This window comes from Mytilus galloprovincialis, chromosome 2 (genome assembly GCF_965363235.1).
Source record: "Mytilus galloprovincialis chromosome 2, xbMytGall1.hap1.1, whole genome shotgun sequence".
In the NCBI taxonomy this organism is placed as follows: Eukaryota; Metazoa; Mollusca; class Bivalvia; order Mytilida; family Mytilidae; genus Mytilus; species Mytilus galloprovincialis.
In genome coordinates this window covers 106437871-106458010 of record NC_134839.1, presented here as the reverse complement: position 1 = coordinate 106458010, position 20140 = coordinate 106437871, and the positions used below count along the sequence as shown (strand labels likewise).

The window sequence follows — 20140 nt, the reverse complement described above, 5'->3', positions numbered from 1 at the left end:
TTTTGCCTTTTGAACCGCTTTATCAAATAGTTTCCTTTTATTCACAAATACCTGTCGAAAAAACTTTTTCTGATTTTGAATTTTACACTTAATCCATATTTTTTCGGATGCACAAACGTCGTTCCATAATTCAGTTAACTCCTCACTCCACCAAGGTTTCTTACATCTCCTTCTTTTGTTATTAACGCCGTCGGATAAGACAATCACTTTAGATGATAATTTTGTAGACATTTCCGTTTTAATAACATTCACAAATGCATCATACATATTGTTAATCTTGTCTTGCGTTACATTTGAAAATTCCAAATTTTGAATAATAATATCAATATCATTCAGAGCAGATTCCGAACTGAGCCAGTCTTCTGGTATATTTTTGATGTCATATTTGGATTTAGTTTTACGATTGTTTTTTGGTTGCGCAGCATTTTTATTACTTTGACTAAATTTCAACGTTATTTCCCAAGTCAGTAGAGAATGATCCGGAATTATTTTCTGAAGATCAAATTTACCATTAGCACATATTTGCTCTATAATTAAACTAGTTCTTGTGACTTTAAATTTGTTGAAAATATCCAGCATTTCGTACGGTACTACGCAGTAATCCACAACGCTCAGATCGCGGGTAGATACATAGGTGTAGTCATTTAATAGGGTATTTCTTCCATTTAAAATACAACAGCTAATATCTGTAAGAAATTCACAAAAGACCTTCCCATAACTGTTACACTGAAAGTCTACAACATGTCTGTCAGGAAGATTATCAATACCAGTGATTGAATCAACAAAGTCCGAACATCGGCTATTCCAGTCACCACATATATAGAAGGGGTTTCCTTGAGGAACAGTGTATACTTTAGTCATTTAGTTGTCAAAGAATTCATGAACGTTAACTGCACGTGTGGAATTTTCGGGAGGAAGATAAACAACACAGACATAAAGAACGTTATTGGCATTGGTTTTGTTCTCAAGTTTAATCCATAAAATTCCCTCAGTGTCATTATCTGCAATTGTAATATCAAATTCATTGCATATGCTATTTCGTATTAAAATTCCAACACCACCCGATCCGGATTTTGCTCGGACATGAATATGTTTACGATTAAGACCAAACCACTGATAACCTTCAACGCTAATAACGTTATCCCCAGTAAGATGCGTCTCCGCTAGTCCAAGTATATCCAAATCATAATGTTTTACACATGAGATTAAAAACATATATTTATCGCTATTTACATCAGACTTCCAACCATTAATATTCCAAAATCCGCAGTTTACCTATTTATGCCCATCACGGCTATTCTGATTATGACCTCCGTTCTGACCTCTGTAATTTCCTCGTCCCCGACCGTTCAAATTCCTTTCTGACTGATTATGGTTATCATTGGTAGATTGTCCTATTCTATAGGTTGACCTTTGATCCGTGTTATGGCTATTGCCACCTCTAGTGTTTCCACGCCCACGATCATTTCGTCTGTAATAGCCACGATTACCACTCACATTATTGACTATCGTATCGTCTCGGTCTCCGCGTCTTTGTGTATTGGTGTTGGTGTCACGTGTACTTTTATCGTGTCTAGCCCTTACCACTGATCCTCTGATCTCAAGCTTGTCGTTACCAATTGCGTTGACAATACTTCTCAAATTAGAGTTCAATAGGCGTTGTGCGCTTGGAATGGCATTGTTAATATAGACATCTTTATAGATACGAGTGTTTCTTAATTCACGTTTTTTCTCCATTACCTTTTGTTTGTCCTCCTTATTTTGTAACTTTACTATAACAATTCCGGGTTTACCTGTGTGGTTATTCTTTTTTCGCTCTACAGCGGCAACTTGAATACTATTTAAATGTAATCCAACTTTGATTAAATCGTCAACTTTACAAGCAATATTTTCTTTTTCTGTTTCGGGAAGATTTTTTATCACCAATGAGAGATTGTCTTCACTGATCACTTGAGATTGCTTTTTATTTTGTTTAACCACATCTGAATATGATTGTTCCAAGGAGACGACTTTTTCGGATACTGTTTTTAATTCTGTTTTAAATTCTTCTCTAACTTTTTTCATTTCTTCATGATATACATGTTATGATTGACAATTTATATAGCATTTGTACAACTGGCTAATGAAAGCGGTCAATGATGATAAATAATATAACATTCACCTGTAATTTACCTGTAAAAAAATCGGCGCAAATGAAAAGAAAAATAGGCACAAATGAAAGAAAAAATCGGCGCAAACGAAAAACGCCGGTACACTGATTTTCGGCAATATCAAAGAAAAACCGACACGTGCAAAAACATTGTGCAGTTACTCATTTATTTGTGGTTATTTCTCTATAACATTTGGAATTTATGCATCAAATATCAATCTGTACCATTATATAAAAACATGTTTATGTAACAGCACCCTTCTGATCATTAGTAACATATATAAGTCTTTAGTACACTAAGGGGTCCTCATCAGTCTTTATACGTACTGGTTATAGAATAACATGTATTTGCATGTTTCATAATGTACTGAAACCTTCCTGATGTCTTAATAACTATCTATACACTTCCTAGTCAGTCTACACATACACAAGGTAAGAACATACGTAACTCGATAATTTTATCTCAACTTGATTTTCATTGATTTAACAGTTTTTATTCTTAGTCTACAAAGGGATATTTGGAACTCATTAACCAGAACGTAAATCGCTAATGTCACCGATTTTTAAGAATTTGAATATGACTCCAACATGTTGAATTCGTAACTATATTATTTTCCTAAATTAACGTGTTTAAATGTATCTAATGCTTAGGATGATTGAAGAATAAAAATAATAAAATTGATGGTAATTTGCGTAATCATGATCAGAGTTCCATTGTAATTGAAAAAGGTATAGACTGTATAACGTTTTTTACTAGCTCCCGGTAAAACACGCTAATTGATAAATTGAAAAGTTTTGTTCAATTTTAAATAGAAATAGACAAACTACACGGTATGTATAGTGTCCGGCTTGGATCGTGGTTTTTCGAATGATTAAATAGGATCAAAAATGTAAAACAAACAGGCTTCTTTTCTGACAAGACGTGATATAGAAGCTTGAGTTTAATAAACAAGGATAAACAAGGTGTGTTCGCATTTGAGATCAAAAGATATCATCAATCCGTCGTTATTTTTCGTTAAAAAACTTGAATTTAGCCTAACAGTGCTTTTATTTAAAAAAAAATAATAATAATAAAGCCATTTTTATACACATACCAATGCAAATGTCGATGGAAATGCATACAGTGAATCCATATATCCTTATATATACAGACATTTAACAAAAAATCTTATTATCGCATTGAAAACGACATTTTCCCCCACCTTAGTAGCAATATACCAACTTCACCTGCATATGGAATATACATTTCCCAACTTATTCGGTATTCAAGAGCTTGCAGCTCCTACTCAGACTTTGTAAAACGTCACCAGTGTCTGAGCAGAAAGTTGATGAACCAGGGGTATGTCAAAGAACGTATCGTCCTTTTACTTAAAAAAAAGTTCATCGGAAGGTATCAAGAACTTGTTGATAAACATTCCGTATCAACATCACAAATAATACAAGATGGTCTTGAAGTATAGATTTTGCGTACTGACATTGGTTTAATATCATCTTAATAACGTGTTATAGTACTCTTTTATTTGTCTTTATTAATATTACTTTTACTGTTAAGTCAGCTTGTGGAGATATTCATTTGACGTGACTCTGTACTTATGTATATTATCATACTTTGAACGACAAAATTATTTTATTTTTTAATATTACTTTTACTTATGTATCTTGTCATACTTTGAATGACAAAACTGTTTTATTTATTAATACTACCTTTTCTGTTAAGTCTGTTTTTTGTGATATACATTTGACGTGACTCTGTACTTATTTATCACGTCATACATTGATCCACACAATTATTCTATTTCTTATTATTACTTTAACTGTTAAGTCTGTTTTTTTGTTATATCTACTTTACGTGACTCTGCATTTATGTATGCCGTCATACTTTGAACGACAAAATTATTTTATGTCTACCTGTGCGCACGTTTACACCAGTACTGAAAACCTCCCATTCTTTATGGGTAGATTTTACATAGATAAATAAAATCGTATAATGTAAGCAAAATGAGGATGTTAAATTTGATGTATGCCTTTTTGTGCTTCTTCGTTACATTTGTTGTTTTATAGTGATTAAGATGATAACACAATGTTGACTGTTGTACCCCTATTTTTGACATTTTTACTTATTGTGTCTGTTTGTTTTATTCCCACATCGTTGACAATGTAATGGAATTTGATGCGACTGTCATACAAGTGAGAGGTTTAGCTAGCTATAAAACCAGGTTCAATCCACCATTTTCTACATAATAAGAAAATGCCTGTACCAAGTCAGGAATATGACAGTGGTTATCCATTCGTTTGATGTGTTTGTACTATTGATTTGCCATTTGATTTGGGACTTTCCATTTTGAATTTTCCTCGGAGTTCAGTATTTTTGTGTTTTTACTTTTTTCTACATGTTCGGGTAAAGCTTTTTTTTGAAGCTTAAACTACACAAAATCTGAGTAAAAGTTTAACATATTTATTGATATATGTATACATTTTTGTACAAAATAAAATGACTGAATAATAGCCACTGATAAATCTTACGGCGCGGTGGACCATATAATTATGACACAGTACACTACAAAATATAATATATAACAAGTCTAAAAGGGTACAACATCACCAAAAAATAATAATAAAATGAACAAATGTTAAATTTTTCGGATAACAGATATCCTTTATCAGTATGATTATGATGTAAAATTAATCATATCAATCTGTTCTAATATTAAATTTTAAAATTTATACAATAAAAAAGTTAAAACCGAACACAAATAGATTTCAAAAATGACATAGGTTATATAGCGACTGCAAATTAATGATTTAAATAAAATTAGTAATGTGCGTTATGACCTGGTACAGCTCTTAAATTTCAAAGGTGACGACAGTTAAGATGTTACAACAACGACTTCGTGGAAATACATCCCTAATAAACAGGACTGACCGATCAAAGCCGTTATAATATTTCAAATTTGACAACAGGAAAGTTATGTAAACAGAGGCTGCGTATTTAAACATCCCGAATAACTAGCAGTTCGATGATAATTCAAAAAAAAATAATAAATTTTAACTAAGGTTAAATAGTAGAACGTGACTGCGTACTTGTACATCCCTCCCAAATAAATAGTAATTTAAACTGGTATAGTTCAACAATTTCTTAAAACTGTAAGAGTCCAGTACGGAGATTTACTGGAAAAAAAAGTGATTATAGGAAAATTAGTGACTTGTTCTATGTTTTTCATGTATGCCCTCTGGGGAAACTGTCCTTAGCTTTTTTTTTTATCTAAAACTTTTCCAGAGCAAGTCGGCCGGTCCTTGACCAACCTTCGTTGTGGTCTATGATTGTGATGACAAGATTTTTGAATTCAGCTTGGTCGTGCCCAGGTGGTTTTAAATGACGACTTACGGGGAGGTCGGGCTTTCAGATGTAGTCACTACGATGACAATTCATGCATTTGTTGAATGGCTGTTCTGTCTCGCCAACATACTGCATGCCACATCGATACTGAAGAAGGTGTACACCATACTGGGTTTTGCAAGTTACATTGCAAAATAAGTGTACACAGACCCAGTGAAGTGGCAAGTAAATGTTTGAGTATTAAGTATGTGTTGGCAAGTCAGACATCGTCTGTTACCACACGACCTTCACCATTCTGCAGTTAGAAATCGTTTATTCGATAATTTTGGATGGTTGGCAATAAATTGCCGATTGGCACGGATCAAACTGAAAGATTAGTAAAGGCGGGATTGTATGTAAAAAAGGAACTATTTTGCTGCGACTCTACTATTTGTACTGTAATATGTCATTTCGGCTGTTATTGTTAGCATGCGCAAACCCTTTATCTATGTCCCGTTTCTTATAACATCGTTTAATAAAAAAAAATCCGCGAGGTTCCTGTAATCGTTTAGTTAAAGCCTCCTCAGAGGAGCAAACCTGCTCTTCTATGAGAGCTTAACTGTACGGGACACTTTTTGTACAGTGTTCGGGTGACAGTTTTGGGGAGTTTATATAAAAGATATGTAAGAGTCCGTTTCATCGAAGATGTTGACATGAAATAGATTGAATCCTAACAAAAAAATGAATTATTTTATCAGACATGCAAACAACGCACACGAGTCAATTAAATTTACATATGAAATTTCCGACTCTAAAATATCTTTCTTAGACACAACTATATCTATATCTATAAAGGACGGTGTCATATCAACAGACCTCTACTGAAACCTACAGATAAACATCTGTACATTTGTCCTCAAAGCTGTCCCCAAACAATGTACCAAAATTATCACGTACAGTTAAGCTCTCAGTTCGAAGCGAATTTGCTCCTCTGAGGAGGCTGTCAGGAATTTTATTTTGACTAAACGAGGTTATAAGAAATGGGACATAGATAAGGAGTTTGCGTGAGCTAACAATAACAGCCGCAATGACCTGTTACAGTACAAATAGAAGAGGCGCAGCAAAATAATTCAGTGTGTTTAACATACAATCCCGCCTTACTAACTTTTCACTTTGTTCCATGCCAATTGGCAATTTATTGCTAACCACCCAAAATTATCCAAGATCTTTCCTAAACCTCCTGTCTTAAATTTTCGGAGATCAGCAAGTCTAAAAGACTTATTTGTGAGGTCAGACGTCTCCTCTAATAAACGCTGTTCAGCTGCAGAAAGGTGCAAGTCATGTGGTAACAGATGAAGTCTGACTTGCCAAAAAATACTGAATACTCAACCATTTACTTGTCACTCCTGTGGGTCTGTGTACTCTTAATTGTGCCATGTCACTTGCAAAACCAAGAACTTTAGTGTTGCCGTGGCCTACAGTATAATGGCGAGACAGAACAGCCATTCAACAAACTCATGAATGGTCATCGAAGTGACTACACCTGAACGCCCGACCTCCCCGTAATTTGTCATTTGGAATCACCTAGGCACGCCAAAGCTGAATTCAAAAACCTTACCAACACAATCATAGACCACAACGAGGGTTGGTCAAGGACCGACAGACCTGCTCGGGAAAAGTTTTGGATAAGAATGCTAAGGACAATTTCCCAAGAGGGCATAGATGAAAAAACATAGAATGAGTCACTCATTTTCCGTACCGTCACTCATTTTTCTTTCATTACTCATTTTTCTTCCATCACTTGTTTACAGTAGCTCAAGCTTCTGTACTGAACTCTCAAAGTTTTAAGGAATTTTTGAATTATACCAGTTTAAATTACGGTTTCTATTCATTTGGGAGGGATGTAAAAGTACGTAGTCACGTTCAATTATTTGTGATATTGTTCACTTTTAGACTTGTTATAAGTATATATATTTGTGTTTAGTTATCAACTTATCTCTAAGAGACTGGACGTAGGTATCTGAAACATTTAGATTTATGTTGATATAAAGATGTAGATCGATTTGTTAATCAGTGTTATAGAAGTTTTGCCATAATTTAAAAAAGTCGTTATGTATATTTCACTGCAAGTCTTTATTTTTTTATCAGGACTATGCAGTATACAATCTATCATTTATCTCTTTGGTCCAGCCAAGTACAAAATCTAACGACTCCCTTATTCCAATATGCATGTTATAACAAACCTATACAAACATGTTTGAATAACAGACTTTTTACCTGTTGTCTTTTCTACTATAAAATGATTTTTTTTTTTATAAAATATTTTACGTTATTGTTACTAATTATATAGACAAAGGACATCCATGTTAATGGACTTTTTATATTTTCAGATGACGTGATATCGTATCAGCAATTCATCGCCTGGTAAATTAAACAAGTATGTATTTTATAAAGAAATTTAGAAAAAGAGTGAACATTTGTTTTTAGTCAACATACTTTTCAATTAGGAAAAGCACAATTACAAAACTAGTCCAAACAACAATGGTTATATTGAAAATGATGATAATTTTACTATAAAAATAAAACTGAAATAGTTTAATTTGAAATGCGTAACAAATCATTTTACTCAGCATGCGTCAATCAGGAATGACAGGTTACACTTGTCATTAAAAATGTGATAATTGGCATTAAATCATAAGAGAGAGGCGAGAGTTACCAAACTGGATATATAAACCTATTATTAAAAACAATAACGGCATTGAATAGCACATATGACAAACATCAAAACTAAAATCTGCTCAAAACGAACAAAATTGGTTTCCATAAAATTTTCGAATTAATGCTTTCTACGTCACCATTCAGAATTATTGGTTTAATATCTTCCTCATGTTCCTTGTTAGCATCAACACTATATCAAGGTACTCCTGTTATAAAGTGCAAGCTCTGGAATAGTGTATCCGAAGCACGCCTCCGGGTGCGGGAGTTTCTCGCTGCATTGAAGACCCATTAGTGGCCTTCGGCTGTTGTCTGCTCTTTGGTCGGATTGTTGTCTCTTTGACACATTCACTATTTCCATTCTCAGTTTTATTAACTAGGAAATAAATGCTTCATATGTAATCTCTGCTGCAATACGACGAGATAGAAATCGAAAGTTCGCAATTGGTAATCTCGAATAATTACAGCAATTGAATAACTGATCACACTGGATGAAAACACCATCGATACGCCACTAAATAAAAACAGTGACACTAAATGGTTGAGCAAAATTGAATTCGTTATTCTAATAGTTTAATGTCGTTTATTTCTAATGAGTGACTTAAGATACGAAAAATGTAAAATAGCAATAATACCGAACTCCAATGAAAATTTAAATTGGAAAGTCCTTCATCAACGTATAATCACTTGTTCCTCCTGTAAAAAGTAAAATCACAAAAATACTGAACTCCGAGGAAAATTCAATCGGAAAGTCCCTAATTACATGGTAAAATCAAATGACAAAACACATCAAAAACGAATGGACAACACTTGTCATATTCCTGACTTGGTACAGGCATTTTCAAATGTAGAAAATGGTGGATTGAACCTGGTTTTATAGCGCTTAACCTCGCACTTGTACGACAGTCTCATCAAATTCCGTTGTAAACAACTGCAATGTAAATTGAACTAGTTTTGTTGTGTATGATGTACAAATACGCAACTAGGGAAGACAAGAACGGGCACGTTAGATAAAATTAATGTATATGATGAGGGTCACGATTACTCCACGCTAAATGCTCCTTGAACAAACTTTTTCTGTAATCCTTTCGTTGTCCGTTGCAGGGCAAGGTGTCTGTCTCTACCATACGAGCCTCTATTCCAGTGATAGTTTTAAAGTTAACCCTTCATCTCTCGTTAATATACAAATAAAAATTAAAATGTGGTATGATTCCATAGGAGAAAACTAACCACCAGAGATCTATTGACGTGGAGGTTAGCAACTATAGGTCACCGTCGAACTTCAACAATAACCAAAACATTTATCATTGAAAAACTTACCTATAGTATTTGTAGATCATGTGTTCTCGCTTTATTTGCCATTGAATCTACACAAATATCTATTACAAAATTGATAGTTTCTTAATCATGATTCCTAACACGGAATTTAAACATTTAAAATTATTTAGAATACAATTGATTAATGTCTTAGTGTCAACTTTGATATACAAATTCCTGAAGAATGGCGTCTTCAAGGAAATTATTGAAACAAGTTCTCGTAACGGTTACAAACCATGTCAGACCTCAGAAAGTGTATCGGTTGCTATTATTATTGGGTAACCGTAATGTCATATCTGTGCCACAGACAGCTTACCACGTTTGTATTTCAAAATGCATTGCTACAACCAATCCTCTCTAACTCAATTATAAAGCCACAGAATACGATGTATTGTCGAAATTGTTTGGTTTTTTTTGTTTTTTTGTTTTTGATTTTTGAGAAATTGTATGGTATTTCCGTAGTTTCTCTTACCGATGATGTTATACACATGTATCAAAAAAATAAGGACGATTGCCAATTAGACAAATATCCACCAGAGTTTTATTGACGTGGATACAAGCATATAGGTCACAGTATGAGCTTTAACAATGAGAAAAATGCATACCGTATAGTCAGCTTTAAAAGGCACTGAAATTAGATTTCGAGTGTTGTGTTTCTTTTCGACTTATGGTTGCATATTGATAAATATTAATATTATGTACCAGAAGAAAGACTTCATATCACTAACTGGATACTTTATTATTTTTACTATATGTATTGATTGTTTCACACCAGAAATGTGAATATTGTTTAGAGTTTTCTAATAATTCTAAGTATTATACTATACTTTAAAATCTACTAAGTTATAATTATCTTTAACAACTAAACGTCCCGTTCGTGCGGGTTAATAAACTCTGACGTACCATTCCATGAAAACAATCATTCCACAGTTTGATATAAAGTATTGAATCTGATAAAGCTATCAATCTTGCATTTTTAGTGTTTGGAGAAACAAAGGCGTCCAGAGGTACTTTTGTATTTGGTATCCTCTGCGGTTTTGGGATATCATTCTTGTTACTAGTAACTTGTTTCACGTCTTTGAGCACATTCAGGAAGACGAATACACCAAACACATTAAGATCGTTTCTAAATATTCGTTCGAGGATGCAAGTGATGACAATCCAAAAGGATATGCATGATATAATGGACAGAAATTTAAGATCTGTAAAGCCAGTATTAGTCGATGATAGCCATTTTCATCACGGTAAGTTAATTTATTATGATTGACAATAACAGAGTTTTAATCACCACCTTCTTACTAAATAATGACTTGTAAGCAACGTCATTCAGATGTGTGTTTCTCGTCAGATATATTAAAATATAAAAATGTTAGATTTAGATAATGAAATTCATTTATTCCCTACGCAACGAAGTTGCCGACTGTATGTTTTTGATCTTTTATATCTGGGCGTCACTGGTGAGTCTTGTGTGGACGAGGCGCGTTTTTGGCGTATTAAATTTTAAACCTGATGCTTTTTGTTATTCATTAATCATGTGTTTCTTTGTCTAATACGTTTTCCTATTTATTTGTATTGTAGTCCTGTAATATTATGTTGTCATTTCTATGTTATATTTAACATTGCCATTAAAGTGCGAGGTTTGGCATGCCACAAAACCAGGTTCAACCCACCATTTTTTCCTTTAAAAATGTCCTGTACCAAGTCAGAAATATGGCCATTGTTATATTATAGTTCGTTTCTGTGTGTGTTACAATTTCACGTTGCGTCGTTTGTTTTCTCTTATTTTTGAGTGTAAATTGACATTGCGATAAGACGTGTCACGGTACTTGTCTATCCCAAATTCATGTATTTGGTTTTGATGTGGTATTTGTTATTCTCGTGGGATTTTGTCTGATGCTTTGGTCCGTTTCTGTGTGTGTTAGTTACATTGTAGTGTTGTGTCGTTATTCTCCTCTTATATTTCTGCGTTTCCCTCAGTTTTAGTTTGTTACCCCGATTTTGTTTTTTGTCCATGGATTTATGAGTTTGAACAGCGGTATACTACTGTTGCCTTTATTTGACCCATCCCTCAGTCCTGTTCTTGTCATTGCAAATCCTCTTAAACTGCACAATAGAGTTTCATGAAATTTTGTAGATAATAAGCACATTCTATGTATTTGTGCATATCGACAGGAAATACGATTCATTTTTTCTAGAAGTTACGCGTCTTTGAACTGATTTGCAAACAATATACTACTGCAACAGTTTGTCATCGCAACTCTCTGAAACCACGCAGCAGAATTTATAAAACTTTTTAAGTGATTAGGTCATACTATGTCGATGTGCATATTGACAGGAAATTATGAATCAATTTTTTCTAGGCGTTACACCACTTTGAATACATTTGCCGTAATATATTACTGCAACAGTTTGTCATCGCAACTCCTCTGAAACCACTCAACAGAATCTCACGAAACTTTGTAGATTATAAGGACATACTATGTAGATGTGCATATCGACAGAAAACTGTGATTAAATTTTTATTGTAGGAGTCATATATTCATTCCCCTTCAAACGTATAATTTTGGCCTTAATATACTACTACAACAGTTTGTGATTGCAACTCTTCTGAAACCACACAACATAATTTTATGAAACTTTGTAGTTAATGAGAGCATAATATGTTTTGTTCGGTGTGAGCCAAGGCTCCGTGTTGAAGGCCGTACCTGGACCTATAATGGTTTACTTTTATAAATTGTTATTTTGATGAAGAGTTGTCTTATGGGCACTCATATCACATCTTCATATATCTATTATGTGCATATACGCAAGAAATTTTTTCTCTGTTGACAATTTTAGAGTTATGAGTCTTTTGACTTATGAACCTGGTGAAATGTGTTTGTCCAGTATCAATGTGGGGGCGTGGGGTATGTAAGGTTTTTTAATGTAATATTTTTTCAACTTGATTGACAACCAATTTTGACGTCAGGATTATGGTTGAACATGTAATTTACAGTATTGTAAATTCTTAACAAATATAAAGTTTTATTGGATAATGATCAATTGATAAGAATTGCTCGAAATAAGTGTGTTAAGCAAAATAATATCTGCATATTTCCATTTTTATTTCAAAGCATTATGTTTGCTGCCTCAAGCAAGTTTTGGAAAATTCTTATATCTAATCATTTAAACCAGTAGTAATAACTAATTATTGAGAAAAGAAGATCCAAGCTGTGTAGATGAACTGACCATATTATTGCTTTCGGTCACTACACGAAGCTGCTTTTAGTTTGAGTCATAACAATTAAACTATAATATACATGAATAGTTATCAAAGATACAAGGATTATAATCAAATACACCAGACGCACGTTTCGTCTACGACTCATCAGTGAAGCTCATGTTCAAAATAGTTATAAAGCCAAACAAGTACAAAGTTGAAGGGCATTCCACGTTCCCATTACTTATTTCGTCCCGATGACAAGATATAAATATAAATGATGGGTAAATTCCTTTTTAGAGGCTAATAAAATACCTGCTAATAATAATCAAATAAATTGTGTTGGTATCGCATGTATAATTCGTGTTCATTCTATTTTCGTTTTCCATCAACAATATCAAGGATGAAGCTGAGCACATCATGCATGAAGGAGTTGTATTGGTACATGTATGTCAATAGGGGGGTTGTTGTTGTACAAACATAATATTTTATTTATATAAAAAAAAATCAAATAATCAAATATACCCAGGCTTAAAGTTTTGTACAAATTCAGAACAACCAATAAGAAAAATATATGATGAATCAGCTATTTTACCTCTTGTAGTCCGTTTATAAAACTGCAGGCTTATAAATACCCGAAGTGTTAAATAGATCTAAGAAAATCTATACATCAACATTTTTTATAAAGTAAATTAACATAAAAGAAATATATTTATGATATTGCATGTCAACCATAAAGGAATGACTGCTATGCTGGTGATACATTCGGAACGCCAACCAACAGTGATATCGACCCTTCTATGCTGGTGATACATCCGCAACGCCCAGTAATAGTGCCATCGACACAGCATTTGTATAAATACACGACACATATACTTATGCTTATATTTTAAACTGGACCAGCATTTCATTTACATAAAAAATCCTCAGTGGTGCCTGAATTATAAACAGTTGAAAGTCAATAAAGGTAATGAAACTAATTTATAAAAAACATCAAGTTTCTGACGAGCTTCCAAATTTTATGTTTTCTTTGTTCTGGTAAATTTTAGTCTTTGTTTTTAAATCATTTATTCATTTCAGATGATAATTCGGTAGCAAAGGACCTTGAAAAGAATATCCGAGTATTGTGCTGGATTATGACTGGTCCACAAAATTTAGATAAAAAAGCCATTCATGTAAAGAAAACATGGGCTAAAAGATGTAACATTCTTATTTTCATAAGTTCTGTTACAAATACTAGTTTCCCTACTGTTGGGTTAAATATATCAGAGGGACGAGAACATCTAACTGGTAAAACTATGCAAGCTTTTCGATATGTATATGAACATTATAAAGACCAAGCTGACTGGTTTATGAAAGCAGACGATGATACGTTTGTCATACTTGAAAATCTTAGATATTTTTTGAAAGATTACAAACCAAGTGACCCAGTTTATTTCGGGCAACTTTTTAACTTAAGAAACTTTGTTAAACAAGGTTATTATAGTGGCGGTGCTGGTTATGTATTGAGTAAAGAAGCATTAACTAGATTAGTTGCTAAAGGGAAAAACAAAACATTATGCCAACAAGATGGTGGTAATGAAGACGTAGAAATTGGAAGATGTTTGGAGAATCTTGGTGTTAAAACTTTAAATTCGACGGATGCATTAGGAAGAACTAGGTTCCATTGCTTTGATCCAGAAACTCACTTATTCGGTTTATATCCTGATTGGTTTGTACAACGTGACGCCAGTGGTGCTAAAAAGGTAAGTTACCATACATCTAACCAAAATGTATCACATATATTAATAAGGCATATTCGAATCATCTTCTGTTTGGGTTTTTATTAAAAATATTAGCGAACAGCAGAACTTGACAAGTACAAAGTGTATTGTATTCTGAAAATAATTTGCGTTGAAAACTGTCATAATGAATATGTTAGACAGTAATCACATAAGTGTTAACGAATTTGTATGTAAAAATAAAAGTGAAGCTAGAAAAAAAGGCCAAAACTTGATTTGCCTTCGTAACTTTTCGGTAAAAAATGCATGAATATTGTTGATATTCGTATATCACATTTCAAATGATTTAAAAATAAATAAAAGGGTACATTAGTTCATTATAGATACCAGGATTTAAATTGAATTCGCAAGATGCACGTTTTGTGTAAATTTAACTCATAAGTGAACCTTCGAAAAAAAAAACGTGCGTAATACGCCTAGTCATAGAATAAGAAACAAATTTCAAGTATTAACAAACCGGTTTGTTTCCGTACCAGTAGACAAAGCAGCTAACAATGTGGTGGTGATATGATGTATATACTACAAGGAATCCCTTAAGAAAAATATTATAAATTCTTCTACATACAAGTCCAAGTGGCATAAAATCATATCATTATTATATCACAGCTAAATGCCTCTTTTGAGCATATGAAGGTATCTATAATTTATCGGCTATATAAACTTCAAAATTCGTTAAATATCGTTCAATCTCTGCCTTTAGTATGTGTTCTACAATTAATATTTCCGTGTTTTTATTTAGTTCCTAAATTTCTATCAAACAGCTTATCATTAAATTTTGTAAAACAACATAATATGAAAAAAGTTGAATCAACTACTAGTACTTTTAGTATTATTGGAATGTTAAAATGTCTTTGGATGTTTTGATTAATCGGCGTGGTTTGGGTGGCCCTTTTAATTCGGCTAACAGTTTTTACTTTTCAACTTTTTACACAGTGCTTCTCGACAATCTGATAAAACTAGAGTTTCCCTATTTATTAAAAAGATCGTTTGAAAAGTGTGATTTGACATGTATCTATCTACCTACTGCAATTTATATTACGCCTACTTCTCTAGAGAGAAAGGTAAATATACTATATATAATTACTTGAATTGTAATAAGATTGTTCAAGCTGTTATTTTTCTCCTTAACAACATATATGGACGTTTAAAGTTTATCAACAAGTTGTATGTATTCCTATGGGTACCAATCGAGCCCGTTTATATTAACAGACGTGTGTATTTACCGTTATGGATCATATGTAGTAGCCAAATTACGTTTTCGCTAGACAGTTTTTGAATGTTTCTCTGTGTTTCATCGTCGTTTGTTTTTGTTGCACTTCAGTGTTTCTGTTGTTTCGTTGTTTTCCTCTCATAGTTGATGTGGTCCCTTAGTTTAAGTTCGTAACCCGAATTTGTTTACTCTCAATCGATTTAAGACTATCGAACAGCGATATACTACTGTTGCTTTTAATTGGCACTAAACTGCCCAATCTGGTATTTGGTTGAACATTGAATACATCACTGTATTATATGAGTCAGTCCATGCGAAAAGGTACAAAAACGAAAAATTGACGAAATTCTAAAAAGTGTGCATAATTATTGGTAGTAGACTTGTGATTTATAAAACACATTTACTCTCCCTCATATCATCAAGCTGTGAGCTACACGCACCTGCGAGTGTTGAGACCCCCCCCCCCTTTAGTTTTATCAAGATTTTTAGTGAATTATTTCATATATTTCAATCATTTTCAAAGTACAGTTTAAATGGCTTGATTTGCCACTTGATAATGTTAACCCCGGTAGCAGTGGGGATAAGGATCTCGCTTACGATGCGGATATCAATGCAATCAAACCGGGCAACGGTTCGAATCCCGTGCAACTAAAGTTGATTTATATAATATTAAATAACTTAACTTAACTTTGATTTATATAATATTAAATAACTTAACTTAACTTAACTTTGATTTATATAATATTAAATAACTTAACTTAATAATATTAAATAACTTAACTTAACTTAACTTCAATTTCAATTTCTAAAACACAAGATGTCATAGTTTTTGTATTTTTCCTCATGTTTTAATGTTGTCATACTTTCTTTAAACCTGTAGAACTGACGGAAATTATTGACTTTTGTCTCTGTAGTGTCATAAGTTTTTATAGTTTCTGGTCGGTATAGCATTAGACCGGGGAACAAATGATTTTACACTTGCTCAAATACCAAACATTCAGATATTTCTACGTCTTTTTCGGTTTTAGTTGACAAATTCGGGATAGAATTGATAATCTTATGAATGTTTACATTAATGTAATTTTTTTCGGATAAAATTGCTTTTCAAAAATACTATAATAAACTTTGATAACGTGTCCTGTAAAGTTTACCAAAAGGACTTTTTGTACCTTTTCGCATGGACTGGCTCATATGTAATATAAGGTTTTAATCATCTATCTTGGTTTTTTTTACAGGGAACAGAGAGTATGAGTGATTATGCCATTTCTTTTCATTATGTGCCTCCACAAAAAATGTACGCATTGGAGTTTTTCGTATACCATTTACGTCCATACGGAATACAATCAGGACATCAGCATCTGAATTTGCTCGATGGACGTTGATTTCTTAAGCGTAGCTTATCGAACTTAATTTAGTTAAAACTAGTTGGAAAAGGTAAAAACACAAAACTACTGAACTCCGAGGAAAATTCATAAAGGAAAATCAAAAATCAAAAGGCAAAATCAAAAGTCCAAACACATCAAACGAATGGATAACAACTGGAATAAACCTTAAAAGATGATATTGGGTTGATACAATTGATTTACCAACGAATAAGTTACTCGATGGCAATAATTTACAGACGGTTTAGATGTACGTTTGTTTGACCATTGACCAAAGTTCAGGGATTTGTTAAACCGTATAACTTTAAAAATCAAACATACTATAAATTACAAACTGAACAATTTACCTAGTCTAATCTAATGTGTACATATTATGCAACATGTATTAAGTGCTGAAATCGATTACTATGCATTCAATATGATGTGTGGGATACCAATTCTGTTGGTACATAACAAAGTTTTTCACTTTTTCAGGCTCATGTGAATAAAAGTAAAATCACAGAAATACTAAACTCCGAGGAAAATTCAAAAAGGAATGTCCCTATCCAAATGTCAAAATAAAAAACTCAAAAACATCAAACGAATGGACAACAACCGTCATATTCCTGACTTGGTACAGGCATTTTCTTTGTAGAAAATGGTGGATGGAACCTGGTTTTATAGCTAGCTAAACCTCTCACTTGTATGACAGTCACATCAAATTCCATTATTTTGACAACGTTGCATGAACAAAATAAACAGACACAATAGGTTGAAATGTCAAAAATAGGGGTGCAGCAGTCAACCTTGTGTTATAATCTTGACCTCTAAAAAAAAACCAAACAAATGTAAAAAAAAAAAAAAAAAAGAAGCCCAAAAAGCATACATCAAATTTAATAACCCCAATCATTGCTTTTTTATTATACGATTTTATTTATCTATGTAAAATCCACAAAAAAGGATTGAAGATTTTTAAGTACTGGGACCGAATCCTTACCCTGACAGGCACATGGTTTGATTAACATTAACTCTGACATTAGAATCGCGCGTTTGGTGTCACACAGGTAGATATAAAATAATTTTGTCTTTTAAAGTATGAACAGAATATAGTCTATTGTTCTTGGAGGCATATCCTCTTCAGAATATAATTAAAAAACTTTCCTTGTCCTTCTTGCCGCTCGTCTATATTGTTAATTTCTTCTAAAATATCCACGCCAATATGTATCAAAGAAACACAATAGGGCATATAGACATAGCATTAGCAAATATGAAAGACAAGAATACAAAAACTATCATAAAACCATTACACAATGGCGGGATGTATAAGTACAGAGCCACACCATATGTAAACATAAAAAGTCATATAATCAAAGTACATAAGAAAAAATTAAAGATAAGAATAAAATAAATATAGAACAATAACACTATGACGGGGTGCATAAGTACAGAGTCACATCAAATGGATATCACTAAACATAGACTGAACAGTAACAGTAATTTAATATAGACAAATAAAAGAATACTATAACATGTTATTAAGATGACTCATTTGATTCCTTATTTTGTTTTTCCACCTTTTTGATGCGCCTGTTCTCGCTCATTTGATTTCTTTATATTTTGTTTTCCCACCTCTTTGATGCGCCTGTTCTCGCTTACATGACTCCTTTAAATTTCGTTTTTTTTTTTCGCCTTGATTTGCATATTTGATTGATTTAATTTATGAGACCCCAAAAAAATGTATAAACTACTGTTGACTCGAATTTATTGGTTAACATTTGATATGTTATCGATGTTTTTAATTATTGTAATAAAGCGGGAGGATTGGCTATTCATTGTCCAGATTCAGCCCACCATTTTTTCTTTAAATGTCCTGTACCAAGACAGGAATATGGCAGTGGTTAGCAAATAGCTCGTTTATATGCATGTTATATGCATGTTGCTGTTTGTTTTTGTTGCACTTCAGTGTTCCGGTTCCTTTGTTTTCCTCTTATAGTTGATGTCTTTCCCTCGGTTTTAGTTTGTAACCCGGGTTTTCTTTTGCTCGATCGATTTATGACTTTTGAACACCGATATGCTACTCTTGCTATTTTATACAAATAGGTTCGACCGGCAACTTATTACGAACGTTCATATTTGTATCTTGTAAGATTCTCCCATAAAATAGCCAGTATGATTTTATGGAACATTGATTCTTTTGATACATGTATACATTGAGTACATTTGTTATGTTGAAACAGAATATACATTGAGTACCATTTATTATGTTGAAACAGAATATACATTGAGTACCATTTTATTATGTTAAATACATCTTGAATATGTGAGTTATTTAACCTACAGCAGGACAAGCTTACCCTTCTAGAGCACCTGAGATCGTCCCCAGGTTTTAGTAAGGTTCGTGTTGATCTGTATTTTATTTTCTATGCAGTGGTTTTTGTATTGGTGTTTGTCTTGGAATTTTTCTTTTTTAGCAAAGTCGTTGTCAGATTATTTTTTATTTATTTATGAGTTTGAAGTTCCTTTGGTATTTTTCACCTCTCTTTAAAGTCGATTTTTGTGTAGAATTTATCTAAAGTTGTAGATTGTTCTATTTCCGATATTCAAACTAAATATCATAAAGTTTTTTTTCATGTTGCGAATTCCTTCATTAATCAAAACCATTTTTTTTTTAAATCTATACCAGCATTCAGTAAATATCCCATTACATAGTACATTGCCTGTTACTGCCAAAGAGGGGCGAAAGATTGCAAAGTGATATCTGCAACCATTAGTTTTCTCGTTTGAATTGTTTTACATTATTCTTTTTTAGGTATTTTTATAGCTGACTATGCGGTAGGGGTTTTGTTCCTCCGGTTATCTATTATAGTAATCTTCTAGTCTCTGGTCGGTAGGTAGTTGTCTCATTGGCAATTATACCACATCTTCTGTTTTAGCTCACATGGTCCAATTAGGCCTAGAGCTTTTCTTTTCACTTGGTGTCCGTCGTCGTCATCCGTCGTCTATTGTCCGTCGTCCGTTAACTTTTACAAAAAATCTGCTCTCTGAAACTACTGGGCCAAATATAACCAAACTTGGTCACAATCATTATTGGG

At 33.0% G+C, this 20140-nt stretch overlaps 1 protein-coding gene across 2 annotated transcripts; it reads left to right on the top strand.

The window, feature by feature from the left end:
• Positions 1 to 2528: 2528 nt before the first annotated feature.
• Positions 2529 to 18581, top strand: LOC143065282 (glycoprotein-N-acetylgalactosamine 3-beta-galactosyltransferase 1-like). Of its 2 annotated transcripts, XM_076238760.1 has the most exons (5): positions 2529 to 2581; positions 7856 to 7902; positions 10478 to 10741; positions 13777 to 14441; positions 16923 to 18581. In XM_076238760.1, coding segments are annotated over exons 2-5 (1077 nt in total). In that variant the 5' UTR covers positions 2529 to 2581; positions 7856 to 7901; the 3' UTR covers positions 17070 to 18581. The 2 variants fall into 2 exon arrangements, with proteins under 2 accessions (XP_076094875.1, XP_076094876.1); XM_076238761.1 differs by lacking the exon at positions 2529 to 2581 and having other exon boundaries at positions 10581 to 10741.
• The last annotated feature ends 1559 nt before the right edge of the window (positions 18582 to 20140 follow it).

Bases quoted from the DNA above. Each gene is read 5' to 3' on its own strand.
- LOC143065282 (XM_076238760.1), top strand. The intron at 10,742-13,776 runs GTAAGTTAATTT...TATTCATTTCAG, and splicing joins TGATAGCCATTTTCATCACG to ATGATAATTCGGTAGCAAAG. The intron at 14,442-16,922 runs GTAAGTTACCAT...TTTTTTTTACAG, and splicing joins ACGCCAGTGGTGCTAAAAAG to GGAACAGAGAGTATGAGTGA.